We start from the raw sequence: 19,150 nt of genomic DNA on the forward strand, positions 1-19,150 counted from the left end.
CTAATTGGAGACCCCGATGCTTGCCTGGAGCTTTACACCACAATGATTCAGCTCTGAACAACACCAACCGTCTAGGGTTCCAAGGCACCCAAGAGGAACAAGCTCTAGGGTGCCCAAACACCCAAGAGTAATAAGCTTCTCAAACTCATTTCCACGTATCACCGTGGAGAACTCAAACCGATGCACCAAATGCAATGGCAAGGGCACACGGAGTGCCCAAGTCCTTCTCTCTCAAATCCCACCGAAGCAACTAATGCTAGGGAGGAAAATGAGAGGAAGAACAAGAAGGAGAACACCAAGAACTCCAAGATCTAGATCCAAGGGGTTCCCCTCACATAGAGGAGAAAGTGATTGGTGGAACTGTGGATCTAGATCTCCTCTCTCTTTCCCTCAAAAACTAGCAAGAATCTATGGAGGGATTGAGAGTTAGCAAGCTCAAAGAAGGTCAACAATGGGGGAACAACACGAGCTCGAGAGATAAAGTTCATTGGGGAAGAAGACCCCCTTTTATAGGTGGGGAAAAATCCAACCGTTATGCTCACAGCCCGCACAGAGCGGTACTACCACTAGGGCGGTAGTACCCCTTTGAAACACAACAGCGAAGAGGCAAAAAAGCTAGAAGAACCGTCGGAGCGGTAGTACCGCTTGACCTCATAGTACTACCGCTAGGGGTAGCGGTACTACTACTTACGAGCGGTACTAAAAACTTACATCCGTGCCTACCACCGCTGGACTTGTGACGAGTTTTTGGTCCTGAGCGGAAGTAGCCACGGAAGTATCCACGGTAGTACTACACCAAGTGGTAGTACAGCTCCCAAGAGCGGTAGTAAAAAATACATCCGCTCCTGTCCGCGGTCGTACCGCTGCAACCTTTTCAGAACACCAAAACTGACACAACTTCTGCAAATGGACTAAGAATTCGACGAAACCAAGTTTGTTGGAAAGCTAGCGACAAGGGCTAACACAATCTTGATAGAAATACCAATAAGAAGCAAATGAGAAAAGTTCCAACATAAAATGGTGAGAACCCTTCCTTGGATAAGACCGGTAAAACCTCCAACACCGAAAACATCATAGAAGACGCATGCAAACTCCATTTTTGATGAACTCAAGCTTGTCATCAAGATGACCATAAGCTCTAAGACTCACAAAGAGAACCAAACAAGAACCAAGAAACATGATGGAAGGATGCAATGGTTTGAGCTCTCGACGAACGATATGATCAAGCTACTCACTTGAGAGCCCCCCTTGATAGTACAACTATCGATCCTATAACCCAGTCTCCCAACTACCACCATGAGACCAGTAAAATAGAAAACCTATCAAGGGCAAACCTTTGCCTTGCACATGATCCACTTGATCTAGATGATGAAGATCTTGTCCTCCTCAAGATGGACCACCTTTCTTTATTGCGTTGGGTCGATGGAAACTAGATGATTGCTCCCCCATACTCCACTATGGGTGAGCCACTCTTCCGCACATCTTCACAAGTCCATTGTCACCACAATGGAAGGCAAGCTTGAAGCACTTGATCTCTTCGTGATGCTTCACTTGAATTTGCACACCGCAACCTAACCCCACAAAGAACTCTCACGAAGACCATGGGTTAGTACACAAAGCGTAATGGACAATGCTTACCATACCATGGGATCACTTGATACCTCTGTACATCTTGTACGCTTTGTGTGTTGATCAACTTGATTCACTCTTGACTTAGTCTTGATCAACCTTGATTCTTTCCAACTCTCTTCATTTGGATGATGTCTTGAAGGTAAACATGAATGATCAAACAATCTTCTTCTTCAAGACATGCTTGCAATAAGCTCAACTCTCAAATGACCAATCTTTGGATAATTCCTTGAATAGCACCTTGGTCGACACAAACTCTCCTTGAAACCAACACATGTACTCCAAGAAAAGCCTATGGACAAAACCTTCAAATATAACTCAAGGCAACCATTAGTCCATAGAGATTTTCATCAATTACCAAAACCAAACATGGGGGCACCGCATGTTCTTTCACCCGACTTATATTGGTGGACGAGGGGTGGGACTACATGGGCCTGAGCCGATTTACATGGCTTGTAGCCCAAGTAATCTTTTAGAGTACATGTTTTGTGCACCAAGTAAGGAGGCGCCCTTCTGAAGGAGGCATATTGGTCGGGTAGAGGCATGGGCGTATGGCTGGTGATAACCCACAAGTATAGGGGATCAATTGTAGCCTCTTTCGATAAGTAAGAGTGTCGAACCCAAAAAAGAGCTAAAGGTAGAACAAATATTCCCTCAAGTTCTATCGACCACCGATACAACTCTACGCACACTTGACGTTCGCTTTACCAGAAACAAGTATGAAACTAGAATTACTTTGTAGGTGTTGTTGGATAGGTATGCAAGATAATAAAGAGCAAGTAAATATAAAGTAGGGGCTGTTTAGATGAAGACACAACTAAATTAGTTTTATTAAAGAGCTTTTGTCAACAAGAAGGTTATTTGTCCCTAGGCAATTGACAACTAGACCGGTAATCATTATTGCAATTTTATTTGAGGGAGAGGCATAAGCTAACATACTTTCTCTACTTGGATCATATGCACTTATGATTGGAACTCTAGCAAGCATCCGCAACTACTAAAGATTCATTAAGGTAAAATCCAACCATAGCATTAAAGCATCAAGTCCCCTTTATCCCAAACGCAAACAACCTACTTACTCGGGTCTGTGCTTCTGTCACTCACGCCACCCACCATAAGCAAATCATAAGCATATTGAAAACCCTACAACGGGAATCCCTCACACTTGAGCGACACGGAGAGCACCATAGGACAACACCAATAATAAAACATACAACTCAAACCAATCTTGATCATCAAATAGCCATTAGGACAAAACAAATCTACTCAAACATCATAGGATAGCCATACATCATTAGGAAATAATATATAGCGTTGAGCATCATGTTTAAGTAGAGATTACAGCGATTAAGAGTGAGGTTACATTGCTGCATAGAGGGGGGAAGAGTTGGTGATGATGGCGGTGAAGTTGTTGGTGAAGATCACGGTGATGATGATGGCCCCCGGTGGCACTCCGGTGCCACCGGAAGCGAGGGGGAGAGCCCCCTCCTTCTTCTTCTTCCTTGACCTCCTCCCTAGATGGGAGAAGGGTTTCCCCTCTGGTCCATGGCCTCCATGGCGTGGGAGGGGCGAGAGCCCCTCCGAGATTGGATCTATCTCTCTGTCTCTCTCTGGTTCTGCGTTCTGTTCTGGCTCTGTTTCACCGTTTCGTATATATATGGAGATCCGTAACTCCGATTGGCCTGAAACCTTCGCTGTGATTTTTTTCCGAATATTAGATTTCTTGCGGCAAAAGAAGAGCGTCAACCACCTTACGGTGGGCTCACGAGGGTAGGGGGCACGCCCTAGGGGGCGCCCCTGCCTCATGACCACCTCGGGCACTGGTTCGCGTTGATTTTCCTTCCGAATTATCCATATTTTCCAAAAATAAGCTCGGTCCGTTTTTATCCCATTTGGACTCCGTTTGATATGGATATTCTGTGAAACCAAAAACATGCAACAGACAGGAACTGGCACTGGGCACTGGATCAATATGTTAGTCCCAAAAATAATATAAAAAGTTGCCAAAAAGTGTATGAAAGTTGAATAATATTGGCATGCAACAATCAAAAATTATAGATACGACGGAGATGTATCAGCATCCCCAAGCTTAATTCCTGCTCGTCCTCGAGTAGGTAAATGATAAAAGATAATTTTTGATGTGGAATGCTACCTAGCATAATCTTGATCATATGTCTAATCATGGCATGAATATTAAGACACGAGTGATTCAAAGCAATAGTCTATCATTTGACATAAAAACAATAATACTTCAAGCCTAATAATAAAGCAATCATGTCTTTTCAAAATAACATGGCCAGAGAAAGTTATCCCTACAAAATCATATAGTCTGGTTATGCTCCATCTTCACCACACAAAATATTCAAATCATGCACAACCCCGATGACAAGCCAAGCAATTGTTTCATACTTTTGACGTTCTCAAACCTTTTCAACTTTCACGCAATACATGAGCGTGAGCCATGGACATAGCACTATAGGAGAAGACAAAAAAGGAGAAAGTCTCATCAACTAGGCGTATCAACGGGCTATGGAGATGTCGTTCAATAGATATCAATGTGAGTGAGTAGGGATTGCCATGCAACGGATGCACTAGAGCTATAAGTATATGAAAGCTCAAACTGAAACTAAGTGGGTGTGCATCCAACTTGCTAGCTCATGAAGACCTAGGGCATTTGAGGAGGCCCATCGTTGGAATATGCAAGCCAAGTTCTATAATGAAAATTCCCACTAGTATATGAAAGTGATAACTCAAGAGACTCTCTATATGAAGAACATGGTGCTACTTTGAAGCACAAGTGTGGTAAAAGGATAGTATCATTGCCCCTTCTCTCTTTTTCTCTCTTTTTTTGTTTTCTTTTTTTCTTTTTTTGGGCCTTCTCTTTTTTTTGGCATTTCTCTTTTTTCGTCCGAAGTCTCATCCCGACTTGTGGGGGAATCATAGTCTCCATCATCCTTTCCTCACTGGGGCAATGCTCTAATAATGATGATCATCACACTTTTATTTACTTACAACTCAAAATTACAACTCGATATCTAGAACAAAGATATGACTCTATATGAATGCCTCTGGCGGTGTATCGGGATGTGCAATGATCTAGCGTAGCAATGACATCAAAAAACGGACAAGCCATGAATGAACTTTTTTGAAGTTCATGAGTTTTTTTATTTTGTGAAAAAAAAATTAATTCGTCAATACTTTTTGAAATAACAATCACTTTTTGAATTAGAAAACACATTTTTTGGAACATTTTTCAAAAATCATCATGCTAGCTATCTTACGATCATGCAAAGCAATATGACAATGAATGCTCAAGTCATGTATATGATGATGATGGAAGTTGCATGGCAATATATCTCGGAATGGCTATGGAAATGCCATGATAGGTAGGTATGGTGGCTATTTCGAGGAAGGTATATGGTGGGTTTATGGTACCGGCGAAAGTTGCGCGGTACTAGAGAGGCTAGCAATGGTGGAAGGGTGAGAGTGCGTATAATCCATGGACTCAACATTAGTCATAAAGAACTCACATACTTATTGCAAAAGTCTATTAGCTATCGAAACAAAGTACTACGCACATGCTCCTAGGGGGATAGATTGGTAGGAAAAGACCATCGCTCGTCCCCGACCGCCACTCATAAGGAAGACAATCAATAAATAAATCATGCTCCGACTTCGTCACATAACGGTTCACCATACGTGCATGCTACGGGAATCACAAACCTCAACAAAAGTATTTCTACTAATCCACAACTAGCCACTAGCATGACTCTAATATCACCATCTTTATATCGCAAAACTATTGCAAGGAATCAAACATATCATATTCAGTGATCTACAAGTTTTATGTAGGATTTTATGACTAACCATGTGAATGACCAATTCCTGTCATCTCTCTAAATAGATATAAGTTAAGCAAGAGGGTTTAATTCTTCCTACAAAAGATATGCCCACGCTCTAACAAGTATAAGTGAAGCAAAAGAGCATTCTACAAATGGCGGTTGTATATGTAAAGAGAAACAGGCAATCCAAGCTTCAAATGATATAAGTGAAGCACATGAAGCATTCTATAAAGCCATACTCAAAAGATATAAGTGAAGTGCAATGAGCATTCTATAAATAAACAAAGGAATATCTCATACCAGCATGGTGCATAAAAGAAAAATGAAAACTAAATGCAAAAGACGCTCCAAGATTGCACATATCGCATGAACGAAACGAATCCGAAAACATACTGATACTTGTTGAAGAAAGAGGGGATGCCTTCCCAGCATCCCCAAGCTTAGACGCTTGAGTCTCCTTGAATATTTACTTGGGGTGCCTCGGGCATCCCCAAGATTGAGCTCTTGCCTCTCTTCCTTTTTCTCACATCGAGACCTTCTCAATCATCGAACACTTCATCCACACAAAACTTCAACAGAAAACTCGGTAAGATCCGTTAGTATAATAAAGCAAATCACTACTCTAAGTACTGTTGCAAACCAATTCACATTTTGTTTTTGTGTTGTGTCTACTGTAAGATAACTTTTTCATGGCTTAATCCACTAATATAAATTGATAGTTTCATCGAAACAAGCAAACTATGCATCAAAAACAGAATCTGTCTAAAACAGAACAGTCTGTAATAATATGAACATTCACCATACTTCTGATACTTGAAAAATTCTACCAAAATTAGGAAAACTAAAAAATTTGTACAGGAAGACAATGCAAAAAGAATCAGAACCATTTGACGTTCCAGCTAAAAATGTAAAATCGCGCACTACAGACAAAGTTTCTGTCCTGCACCGTACAAACCATCAATCAAATGTAAACATCCTAAAGGCAAACCTTGGCACATTATTTTTGTAATACAATGGAATTATACAAGGGGATAATTATTTTTATTGAAAAGTTTCTGTAATCAAGATTCACAAAGTTGTCGTGAACATGAACAAAGTTCAAGGAGCTCTCCCACTTCAACAGTGCTTGTTTTTCTCACTTTCACTTTCCTTTTTGAAAAGTTTTGGGTTCCCCTCTTTATTTTTGTTGTTTTTAAACTATATGAAAGCACTCAACAGAAATAAATGACTCTCTAAAACTTTTGGGTTGTCTCTTTGGCAGCGCTTTCTTTAAAGCCATTAAGTTAGTCATATAGTGCTCAAGTAGTGAATCCACCCGGATCCCAAGGTATATCAAAGCCAATTTTAATTAATAATGATTTGTAATTTAGTGGTGAGCACAAAGTAACATATATCAAGCAATAACGAAGTCTAACTCTCTTCCTATGCATAGGCATGTCATAAAAGAACAATTCATGCACACCTAGTAAAGGCCAATGCATAGTATAAACAGTTTCTTGCAATTTTATCATGTTGGAAACATAGAGAGGTGGAGATATAGTTCCTCTCTCATAATAATTGCAAGTAGGAGCAGCAAGCACATGCATATTATATTCATCAAAATCATCATGTGTAACGATAAAAGGCAACCCATCAATATAATCCTTAATAAGTGCAAACTTCTCCGATATAGTATAATCGGGAGAATTCAAAAAGATAATAGGACTATCATGTGTGGGTGCAATAGCAACAATTTCATGTTTAACATAAGGAACTATAGCAAGTTCATGTCCATAAGCATAATTCATATTGGCATCTTGGCCACAAGCATAATTCATATTGGCATCTTGGCCACAAGTATAGCAAGCATCATCAAAAAGGGATATTTCAAAAGAATCGACGGGATCATAGCAATTATCATAATATTCATCCTTCGGTAAGCATGAAGGGGAATTAAACAATGTATGAGTTGAAGAGTTACTCTCATTAGAAGGTGATCAATCCGCTCTTCCTCCTTTTGTTCTTCGCTCTCCTCCTCATCTTTTTCATCCAATGAGCTCACAGTGTCATCAATTTCTTCTTCCATAGACTCCTGCAAAATATTAATCTCTTCTTGGACAGCGGAGTATTCCTCAATATATTGTTTAACATAGGTATTATGGCATAATTATCGTAGCAATATTTAAGTATAGCAAAATTTTCAGATTTGTGAAAGGTAGCATCATACTTTTCAATCAAAGAAACAATTTCATAAGCACCCTCAAAAGCAACAAATTCTTCAATTTGTTGAACATCATAGTAACTATAAACACCTTTAGCATAAGAAGATAAGATTCCATTATCAATAAACTCACATTGGTAGGGAAGGTGTTTCTTAGGGTTTTCAGAACAACAAGTAAAATCATATATTTCACATAAATTCCAAGCATAGCATTGCAAACATTGAATTTGACCCCATAATAGTTTCCCTTTTTCAGATATACGGTGTCGCACATAACAAGCATGCTCATCTAAGGATTTGCCCTCAACTAAACTAGTTGGGGTTTCAGCACGAGCACATAGGGATCGAAGATGATCCAAGTAATAAGCTTCAGCAGTGTGATAGATTTTGATTGGTTCTTCAACCATATGTTCAGTAGGTACAACTAATTTTTTAGGTATTTTGCGTTTCCTACCCATAACTAAAGATAGGAAACAACTAAGAACAACAAATAAAAATTACTTAGTGATCAAGCAAACAAGCACACACGAGAATATTCACCCCACGCTATTGCTCCCCGGCAACGGCGCCAGAAAAAGGTCTTGATAACCCACAAGTATAGGCGATCAATTGTATCCTCTTTCGATAAGTAAGAGTGTCAAACCCAACGAGGAGCTAAAGGTAGAACAAATATTCCCTCAAGTTCTATCGACCACCGATACAACTCTACACACACTTGACGTTCGCTTTACCGGAAACAAGTATGAAACGAGAAGTACTTTGTAGGTGTTGTTGGATAGGTATGCAAGATAATATAGAGCAAGTAAATATAAAGTAGGGGCTGTTTAGATGAAGACACAACTAAATTAGTTTTAGTAAAGAGCTTTTGTCAACAAAAAGGTTATTTGTCCCTAGGCAATCGATAACTAGACCGGTAATCATTATTGCAATTTTATTTGAGGGAGGGGCATAAGCTAACATACTTTCTCTACTTGGATCATATGCACTTATGATTGGAACTCTATCAAGCATCCGCAACTACTAAAGATTCATTAAGGTAAAACCCAACCATAGCATTAAAGCATCAAGTCCCCTTTATCCCAAACGCAAACAACCTATTTACTCGGGTCTGTGCTTCTGTCACTCACGCCACCCACCATAAGCAAATCATAAGCATATTGCAAACCCTACAATGGGAATCCCTCACACTTGAGCGACACGGAGAGCACCATAGGACAACACCAATAATAAAACATACAACTCAAACCAATCTTGATCATCAAATAGCCATTAGGACAAAACAAATCTACTCAAACATCATAGGATAGCCATACATCATTGGGAAATAATATATAGCGTTGAGCACCATGTTTAAGTAGAGATTACAACGGTTAAGAGAGAGGTTACACCGCTGCATAGAGGGGGGAAGAGTTGGTGATGATGGCGGTGAAGTTGTTGGTGAAGATCGCGGTGATGATGATGGCCCCCGGTGGCACTTCGGTGCCACCAGAAGCGAGGGGGAGAGAGCCCCCTCCTTCTTCTTCTTCCTTGACCTCCTCCCTAGATGGGAGAAGGGTTTCCCCTCTGGTCCATGGCCTCCATGGCGTGGGAGGGGCGAGAACCCCTCCGAGATTGGATCTATCTCTCTGTCTCTCTCTGGTTTTGCATTCTGTTCTGGCTCTGTTTCACCGTTTTGTATATATATGGAGATCCGTAACTCCGATTGGCCTAAAACATTCGCCGTGATTTTTTTCCGAATATTAGCTTTCTTGCGGCAAAAGAAGAGCGTCAACCGCCTTACGGTGGGCTCACGAGGGTAGGGGGCGCACCCCCCTGCCTCGTGACCACCTCGGGCACTGGTTCGCGTTGATTTTCCTTCTGAATTTTCCATATTTTCCAAAAATAAGCTCCGTCCGTTTTTATCCCGTTTGGACTCCGTTTGATATGGATATTCTGCGAAACCAAAAACATGCAACAGACAGGAACTGGCACTGGGCACTGGATCAATATGTTAGTCCCAAAAATAATATAAAAAGTTGCCAAAAAGTGTATGAAAGTTGAATAATATTGGCATGGAACAATCAAAAATTATAGATACGACGGAGACGTATCAGCTGGCCTAGTGGGTTGTAGGTGCATCCAATGCCCCTTGATAGTTTTGGAGATTGTTAGACAAAACAGTTAATGGACTGGTTAGTTCGTGACTATACTCCTGAAGTAGGACTCTAGAAGATTGTTTATCATGTAGTAGACAACCCTTCAAAATTGTGTTTATAAGCAATAGTTTTGGTGTGTCGACGTTTCAGGAACAATTGGCTGCAACGAGGAAAATGACGCAGACGTGAAGACTATAGAGTTTCTAGTTTGACTTTTCACTTATTGAGTCATAGGGCAGACCGTACTACTAAGGAGAGGGGGTCCAAGTTAAGTTGATATTTAGGTCATCGTTGTATGCTCAATCCAAAACCTATTTCTTCGAGTGAAGACGAGAGAAATCTCTTTGTGCAGAGTGTTTATTCTCTGAGTCTGTCACAATGTTCTTCGGGACTCCAAGAAAGAATCACTTGCGGTTAAGTCAACTTGACTTGTTACTCAAGTAAGTCGGTGGGTGAGTTTGAAATCTGACCTTTATGCCATGTGTTGATATTTAGGTCATCGATGTATGCTCAATCCAAAACCTAATTTTTCGAGTGAAGACGAGAGAATCTCTTCATGCAGAGTGTTTGTTCTCTCATTCCGCGACAATGTTCTTCGGGACTTCGAGAAAGAATCACTTGTGATCAAGTCGACTTGACTCGTTCCTCAATTAAGTCGGTGAGTGAGTTTGAAATCCGACCTTTGTACCATGTGTCGGTTCTTCGTTGAGTGGGTAGTGCCCTTAATGCTCATTTCACACCTTGGGATTGCTCCCGCCTATAAATATACCCTCATCCTAGCCTAAGATGGTTGGCTGCTTCGTTTGACTTGACAAGACATTATCTGAGCAACCCCTCCTCTGAGAGAATTGAGAGAATACTAATGAGGGAAACCCAGAGCCTAAAATATGTCAAGTGATTGAGCATCACGATGAAGTAGATTGAATCTTAGCTTGTACATATTACTCTTGTGAACTATGTATCCACTAGACGGTTAGCTGTCAGTTCGGGGTATCCAAGAGCTACCTAGAGTAATTGGTTGGAGTCTGTGGGAGTTCAGGTCAAGGAGAATAGGACGAAGAGAGGTTTTGTTCACTGTTAAATCACAAGTTCCTCTAACCACACGTAGCATTGTGACGATAGTGTGAACAAATCTGGAGTCGCCATCGAACATTGTGATTCTTTTGCTCACTCACATCACTTTCTGTAATTTTCCCTTGTTATAAAAAAACTTCCCCCTTGCAATTTCTCTCTGTGATTAGTTCAACGAAACTGCTAAGTACTTGCATTTTGCTGGTCATGTTAGCATTTGTTACTTGTGAGTTGCGGTGGGATTTTTCTCGAAGAGGAAGGGTGAAGCAATATAGTAGCGGATAGTATGTTCCTCATTTCTAAACCAAGGTTATCAAACCAATAGGAGAACCATGAAAATTCCTAGTAAGGAGTACCTACACACACAAGAGCAAATACTTGCACCCAACACGGGCAAGAGGATCGTCAATCCCCTTGAACTTGTTACTTGCAAGGATTAAATCTGGTAATGATAGATAGATAGATTGAAAAGCAAAATAAAAGAAAGAAAATTGCAGCAAGGTAATTTTAGTTTTAGTAATATGATTTGAATAGACCCGGGGGCATAGTTTTCACTAGAGACTTCTCTCTCAAAAAATAGCATACGGTGGGTAGACAAATTACTGTTGGGTAATTGATAGAAAAGTGCATAGTTATGATGATATTCATGGCAATGATCATGTATATAGCATTATGTCTGTGACAAGTAGAGCAAAATGATTCTGCATCTACTACTATTACTCCACCAATCGACCGCTATCCAGCATGCATCTATAGTATTAAGTTTTTGACAAACAGAGTAACGTTTTAAGCAAGATGACATAATTTAGACAGAATAAACTCAAGCAATATGATTAAACTCCGTCGTTTTACCCTTAATGGACACAATACAAATACGTGTCTTGCTACCCCTGCTATCACTGCGTGAGGACACCGCAAGATTGTACCCACTACAAAGCACCTCTCCCACCGAAGGTAAATCAATCTAGTTAACCAAACCAAATGCATAGATCGGAGAGAAATACAAAGCTATAATAATCATGCATTATAAAGTTAAGAAAAAAACTTAGTTACTTCCAATGAACATTCCAATCATAAACCCACAATTCATCGGATCCCAGCAAACACGCCGCAAAAGAAGATTACATCGAATCGATCTCTGAAGAGAACATTGTATTGAAGATCAAAGAGAGAGAATAAACCATCTAGCTAATCACTATGGACCCGTAGGTCTGTAATGAACTACTCACACATCATTGGAAGGGTAGAAAGTTTGATGTAGAAGCCCTACGTGATCGATTTCCCCTCTGGCAGAGTACCAGAAAAGGCCTTCAGATAGGATTGCGGAAAACAGAAGTTTGCTGCGGGGAACAAATTGTTTCGGGTGGCTCTCTGTGGAATTTATGGGAATTTATAGGCTTGGAATTATGACAAAGAGAGCTGCATGGGGCCACAAGCTCAGGTACCCCCCTGGGCACGCCATGTGAGTTTGTGACTCTCCCGTATATCGTTTGGTCTCCTCCCGAAGCTTCTAGGGTCCTTTTTGGTTCAGAAAAAAAACACTGTAAAATTTCATCGTGTTTGGACTTTGTTTGGTATTGACTTTCTAAAAAGCAAAAAACTTACAGAAAACGGGAACTGGCACTGGGCACTGAGTTTATAGGTTAGTTCCTAAAACAATATAAAATTGCATATAAAGCATCCAGATTGATAATATAATAGCATGAAACAATCAAAAATTATAGATACATTGAAGACACAACATTATATTTATCTCTTGCAGTACTTGTATGCTCACCTAGTAGTCATTTACTTCTACTTAGTTATTCTTATATCTTGCATTCTGATAGATTTATCTCAACGAAGTTTCCTAGTTATTCATGTAAGTCATTTACTTTTGCAATTTTGTCTCTGTTTAGTTTCTGCCTTAGAGAGAATTCATGTTGTGCTTCTTCGAGAAACTTGCTTTTGTTGAAAAAGAAATTATATCTCCTATTCATGCCTCCCCCTCTCATTGATTTCTGATCCTACAATTTCTACCAAAGCAAGGTACTCACTTCTCTCTGCACATTTTAGTCTAACCGCTTGGAGTTTTCAGAATCCCGACTCTAGTCAATTTCAGGTGATCCAAGAATATTCAAGTCTTCGATGGCAAAGACTATTCATTCTAGAAGAGCAAGATACGCATCCGCATAAACATCATCGATGATGATCTCTAGAGAAACGCTAAAGTTGGTTACATTATTGCCAACCCAACCTATGTTACTCCTGCAGAGAGAGAGTATTAGGAGCTTGATACTCAAGTTGAGGAAATCACCTGCAATCATCTCTCTAAGGGGAAACTTTGTCACGTTAGCTCTCTGAGGATATCAAAGGAAATATGGTATATATATACACATGCTAAGGTGAATGAAGGTGTTTCCACTTAGAAATAATCTCGGGTTGATACTTCGCGAAGCCGTTTCAGAAGACTTCACAATGAGTGTGTTCAAAATACTTATGATTGTCTCTATTATATTGCCAATGAGCTCAAAGGACTTGGCTCCATTGCCATTAATGATCATGAAGTGGTGAAGAAGTTGCTTCGGTCTCTAGACAGTTCATTTGATACTTTGATTCTAATGATCAAAGAGCGCCCAGATTAGAAAGATCGCGAACCATCAAATGTTCTAGAGAGACTTAACACCCATGAGATGCAAGAAGAAGAGACTCGATATTTCTATGGTTTCAGCTATTGCAAAAGCAATGCTCTCAGGCTGATGTGGATTCTTCCTTGAAAGAAGAGATTAATGACTGTGAATTGAAAATCATGATCGTATCAGCAAAGATCTTGCATTGATCATGAAATGCTTCAACCGATACAAGAAGAAGAATCACTTCTCATAAGAATTCAAAGTATAACTCGAAATATACCTCTAGATCAAATTCCTCGAGTGAAAACTCCTGCTACAAATGCAAAAAGACCGGTCATTTTATCGATGAATGCCTGTTGTGGGAAATTAAGGCCCGGAACAATGGAAAAGTTACAAAGAGTAGCAAGAGCAAGAACTATAATTCTTGCCCTTATAAGAAGAAAATAAACATTTCAAGAATAAAGAGAGTTCATCCTCGAAATCAAGCTCCTAAAGGAAGAAGAATTCTCACAAGGCCAATGTGTATATTGAAAAATAGATGGATTCTGAGGAAGAAGACTCTAAGTCCAAAGCCGCCGAATTAGAATCATCTGCAAAGGAATCTGATTTTGGCATGGCGGGTATTTATTACGCCTCTACACCAACATCGAGCTCGTTCTTCAACAATTATGAAAGCGACGGCGAGGCACCTGCATTCTGCTTCATGGAAAAATCCTCTAAGGGAAATAACTGTCCATCCTGAAAGAATTCCTTGCAGATCCAGAATGGAAATTCCTCAAAGGGTTACAATATTGATTCTTCCTTGTATGAATATGAGAACTATTCTTCTAACCATTATATTCATGCTTCTAAGAGAAAAATCTACATATTCTAACAACTATGCTAACCACTCTCCAAGAAAAAACTCAAATGCTCCTTGAGCAAAGTAGTCATATATTTAGCACACAACTAAATCTTCATGGTCGCCCATCAAGATGTGTGTGGTTAAGAGGAACTAATTCTTCTACAGGCCTATTTCTTTGGTGGCACTGAATGGATCATGAATAATGGATGTACTAATCATATGACTGGAGACAGAAGTTTATTCGTCGATCTTAAATTGATTACTTCCTCACAGAAGCATATCACTTTTGGCGACACCAACAAAGGAAAGGTAATTGAGTTAGGTTAAGTTGTCATATCTAAAGAGAAACATATGGATAAGGCCATGCTTGTTCAATCTCTTGGATACAATCTACTGTCCATTTCAATGCTTTGTGATATGGAAATGATGGTCTTATTCACAAAATCTACATGTGTGGTTATCATGACAAATGATAACACATTGTCTTCGAAGTTGTTAGAAAATGTGATTTATATATTGTGGATTTCTTTAAGGGCCCCTCAATTATCACTTGTTTGCCTGCAAAGACTACAGAGGATTGGTTGTGTCACTGAAGGCTTGGCGATGCAGGTGCAGCAAACTTGCAGGCTTTGCTGAAGAAAAAGCACATCGTAGGAATTGCCGATGTAAAATTCGATAAAGATCGGCTCTGTGGTGCATGACTGCATGTGAAGCTTACAAGCTCGTGAAGAAATCGCATTCTGCGAAGACTAACCATGACAAGGCCACTCGAAATTCTTCACATGGACATGTTCAGCCCGCAGAACTACTCTAGCTTCGGTGCCAACCACTATGGACTCGTCATTTTCTATGATTTTCCCCGATTCACCCGAGTTTTCTTTCTCGAGAATAATTTCAGAACCCAGGAGATCTTCAAACATTTCGCCAGGAAGGCTCAAAATGAATATTAAGTCACTATTAAGCACGTGAGAAGTGAAAGTGGCATCGAGATATCAAAGAATTTCTTGATGATTATGGCATCACCCATAAGTTCTTCACAACAAAATGGAGTGGAGAGGAAGAATCAGATGCTCATTAAAATGGTATGCATCATGCTTAACTAGTAAGTACAAGACCTCAATGCGATTTTGGGCGGACGCCATCAACAAAGGTCTACATGATCTCAGCTGGATCTCTCTTCATGTCTCTCTCATCTGACTTGTCGAATAGGGGATAGAAGAGAATTTACTAAAAGTCAGAGATCCATGCCTTATCCACAATATAATCCATTGTATTTTGGCCCCTTTGGCATCAGGTCGCCGCCTCGCCATTGCCATCCAGAAATTCGATACTCCACAGTCCACACTGAGTGGCGCAAAGGAGCTTGGCATTTGTCCGAACCCTCCCGTGTCGTCTTTTTCCGGTCAAATTGCTCGAAGATAATCTTGCCGGTGCACATTTCCATGGCTATATATGCAAGGCACCATATGCCCAACTCTAAGCAAGCGAGCACAGCTCAAAGTCAAAGCTTTCTAGCACTAGCACTGAAGACCGGGGCAGCCTGATGGAGCAGGTGACGAAGCTAGCGGGGCAGCGGGCGGTGGTGATCTTCGGCATGAGCTCCTGCTGCATGTGCCACACGATGACGAGCCTCCTCCGGGATCTCGGGGCGAACCCCACGGTGGTGGAACTGGATGAGGACCCTTGGGGGAAGGAGATGGAGAAGGCGCTGGCGCGGCTCATCGGACGGAACCCTGCCGTGCCGGCGGTGTTCATCGGCGGCAGGCTCGTCGGATGCACCGACAAGGTCATGTCCCTTCACCTCAGCGGCAAACTGGTCCCGCTGCTTCGTAATGCAGGTGCTGTCTGGGTGTAGTCCAGGGAGGGCTTTGTATATATTCGGCTTGATGCATTGGGCGACAGAGAATAATGCAATGTGTAGGTGCTCTGTTATCCTTTCCTGTATTTGGGGACGATGGAGACTAAGGAAACCATGCAGGTCTTTTTACTGTTGATGGGAGTTCCTGTCCTATCAAAGTGTTACACATTATAAAAGCAAATTGCGAGAGAACTTTCATTCTATTCCTGAACTCTCAAGCGAGTATGAAGAACATCAGAAGTAAAAAAAAAATTGCATTCAAATCCGTAGACTACCTAACGATGACTACAAATGCGTGCCGAAAATGCACCGCCGTCATCGCCACTCCCTCATCGGTGTCAGGCAAACCTTGTTGTAGTAGACAGTCGAAAAATCGTCATGCTAAGCATCATAGTTACGCATTATAATTAGTGGTGTCTCAAATCAAACTTTGTTATATTTTATCAAAATTATAATAAATACAAACACTACCAAATAAATATAATATGAAAATATATTACATGATGAATCTAATAATATATAATAGGTATGGTGAATGGTGATATTTTTGATGTAACCTTGCTCAAACTTAAAAAAAATGACTTAAGACAACACTATTTCTTTATGAGAAAACTTTCAATCTATTCATCTTTAATCATGGCAATGCAACAAACACTAGAAATAATAAAAATTGCATCCAGGTCCGTAGACCACCTAGCGACAACTACAAGCATTGAAACAAGCTGAAGACATGCCGCCGTCATCGCCCCACCCTCGCCGGAGCCGGGCAAAACTTGTTGTAGTAGACAGTCGGAAAGTCGTCGTGCTAAGGTCTCATAGAACCAGCGCAATAGAACAGGAACCGCCGCCGATAAAGAGTAGTGTAGATAGGAAGGATCCAACCTAAAGAAACACAAACGTAGATGAACTATGACCAGATCCGAGCAAATCCAGCAAGGATAGATCCATCGGAGACACACCTCCACACGCCCATCGATGATGCTAGACACACCACCAGAGCGGAGGCTAGACGGGGATAACCTTATTCCATCTTCAGAGAGCCGTCGCCGTCTCGTCTTCCTGAGCAGGACACAAGCCCTAACAAAATTTGAAAAAACATCTAAAAACGGAGCCCTCCCGCCGATAAGGGCCGGGATCCACCATGCCATCATGGCCCTAAGGTCACCGGAGACGAGGCGGACCGGCGGCGGCGCCAGCGGGAGGCAAAGGAACCCTAAGTTTTCTTGGAGAGGAAATAACTGTGTAGTTTTCGCAAGACAACACTATTCTGTGAAGTAAAAAATGAGTTTTTTCTTTTCATATCAAACTGGGCGGGTACATGAACTTAAAACTTTAACTTTCAAATTTCAACTTTTGGTATTGTACTTTCAAAATTTAAAACTTTTGAAAATTTGAACTTATAAAAATATTGAACTTTCAAAATTGGAATGAACTTTGCACATAAATGTAATATATGAAAAACGCATGTATGGGCCCCACCATGAAACTCTTCCTTGCGCTAATGCAACTTCTTTGAAAAAAGTCGAGTGGCCGCCTCACATGATGACCCCCTACGGGGGCCCCCTATAATACAGGAAATGCATAGGGGACTAGTCCTCTTTTGTTCTTCTGGTTTCTAGTTGGTTTTCTCAGGAAAAAAAGCTAGCTGTAAGATTTATTTCATATTTAAAAAATTAAGTTCTTTAAAAAAATGTCCACGAATCTTAAAAATGATTTTGTATTTTAAACATCTTCTGGAATTCAAGTGTGTTCATCAATTTTAAAAATATTCACAAGTTTTAAAAATGCTCCTGTATTTTAAACAATGTTGCCGAGTTATAACAAATATTCATGTACTCCTAAAATTGTTCTAATTTTGTTACATGTTTATGTTTTTTTAAAGATGTAAAACAAAAATATAAAAGTAGGAAGAAAAAATAAATTAGCAAAAGAAAAACTGCAGAAAATAGATGGATCAGAACAAAAAACAAAAAGAATAACTCTGGAAACTGCATCTCGACGTGTTTAAGATGTCTAATCCATGGACCTTCGCTCTGTTCGTTTGGGTGACATCTTGTTGTAATAAAAGAGGGATGATTAGAAGTTTCCCCTTTTACACGTGCAGTTGGTTTGCTTCATTCATGTCCATAAATTATATCAGCAGATCCCTTGATAGGGTTGCTCATGGGTGTGTGTGTGTTGCGGTGGCGTGGCGTGTGGTTGTACCGGATGCTTATGGTTTGGTGCTTTATATATAAAGCGGGGCGAAAGCCTTTTTCGGTAATAGGGTTGCTCATGGGGCAGAGTACACAACAAGGATCATATTGGATGTACACGAGACAAGGATATAGTCAAGTTCATTTCTTCAGGGTGAGGTAATACCTTACATTTTGCATGTCTGATATGTATTAATGTTGTCTTGAGTGAGACCTGTATGATATGTGTTACACGCATACCGACTCACGGGGCCCCGACTTATATTGGAGAACGAGGGGTAGGACTACATGGGCCTGAGCCGATTTACATGGCTTGTAGCCCAAGTAATCTATTAGAGTACATGTTTTGTGCACCAAGTAAGGAGGTGCCCTTCTGAAGGAGGCATATTGGTCGGGTAGAGGCATGTGTGTGGGCTGGCCTAGTGGGTTGTAGGTGCGTCTAGTGCCCCTCGATAGTTTTGGAGATTGTTGGACAAAATAGTTAATGGACTCGTTAGTTTGTGACTATACTCGGGAAGTAGGACTCTAGAAGATTGTTTATCGTGTAGTAGATGACCCCTCAAAATTCTGTTTATAAGCAGTAGTTTTGGTGTGCTCTTTCAGGAACAATTGGCTGCAGCGAGGAAAATGACGCATACGTGAAGACTGTAGAGTTTTCTAGTTTGACTTTTCACTTATTGGGTCATAGGGCAAATCGTACTATTAAGGAGAGGGGGTCCAAGTTAGTTGAAATTTAGGTCATCGATGTATGCTCAATCCAAAAC

General features: G+C 40.6%; 1 protein-coding gene across 1 annotated transcript; it reads left to right on the forward strand.

Annotated features, from left to right (window-relative positions):
* Positions 1–15,803: 15,803 nt before the first annotated feature.
* LOC123106511 (glutaredoxin-C1-like) lies at positions 15,804–16,325 on the forward strand. The gene has a single exon (XM_044528660.1). The coding sequence runs from the start codon at positions 15,877–15,879 to the stop codon at positions 16,186–16,188; it is 312 nt and encodes a 103-aa protein (XP_044384595.1). The 5' UTR covers positions 15,804–15,876; the 3' UTR covers positions 16,189–16,325.
* The last annotated feature ends 2,825 nt before the right edge of the window (positions 16,326–19,150 follow it).

Source organism: Triticum aestivum, chromosome 5A (assembly GCF_018294505.1).
Source record: "Triticum aestivum cultivar Chinese Spring chromosome 5A, IWGSC CS RefSeq v2.1, whole genome shotgun sequence".
Classification (NCBI taxonomy): Eukaryota; Viridiplantae; Streptophyta; class Magnoliopsida; order Poales; family Poaceae; genus Triticum; species Triticum aestivum.

Excerpts from the sequence above, each read along its gene's own strand:
- LOC123106511 (XM_044528660.1), top strand. The coding sequence starts at position 15,877 with ATGGAGCAGGTGACGAAGCTAGCGGGGCAGCGGGCGGTGGTGATCTTC.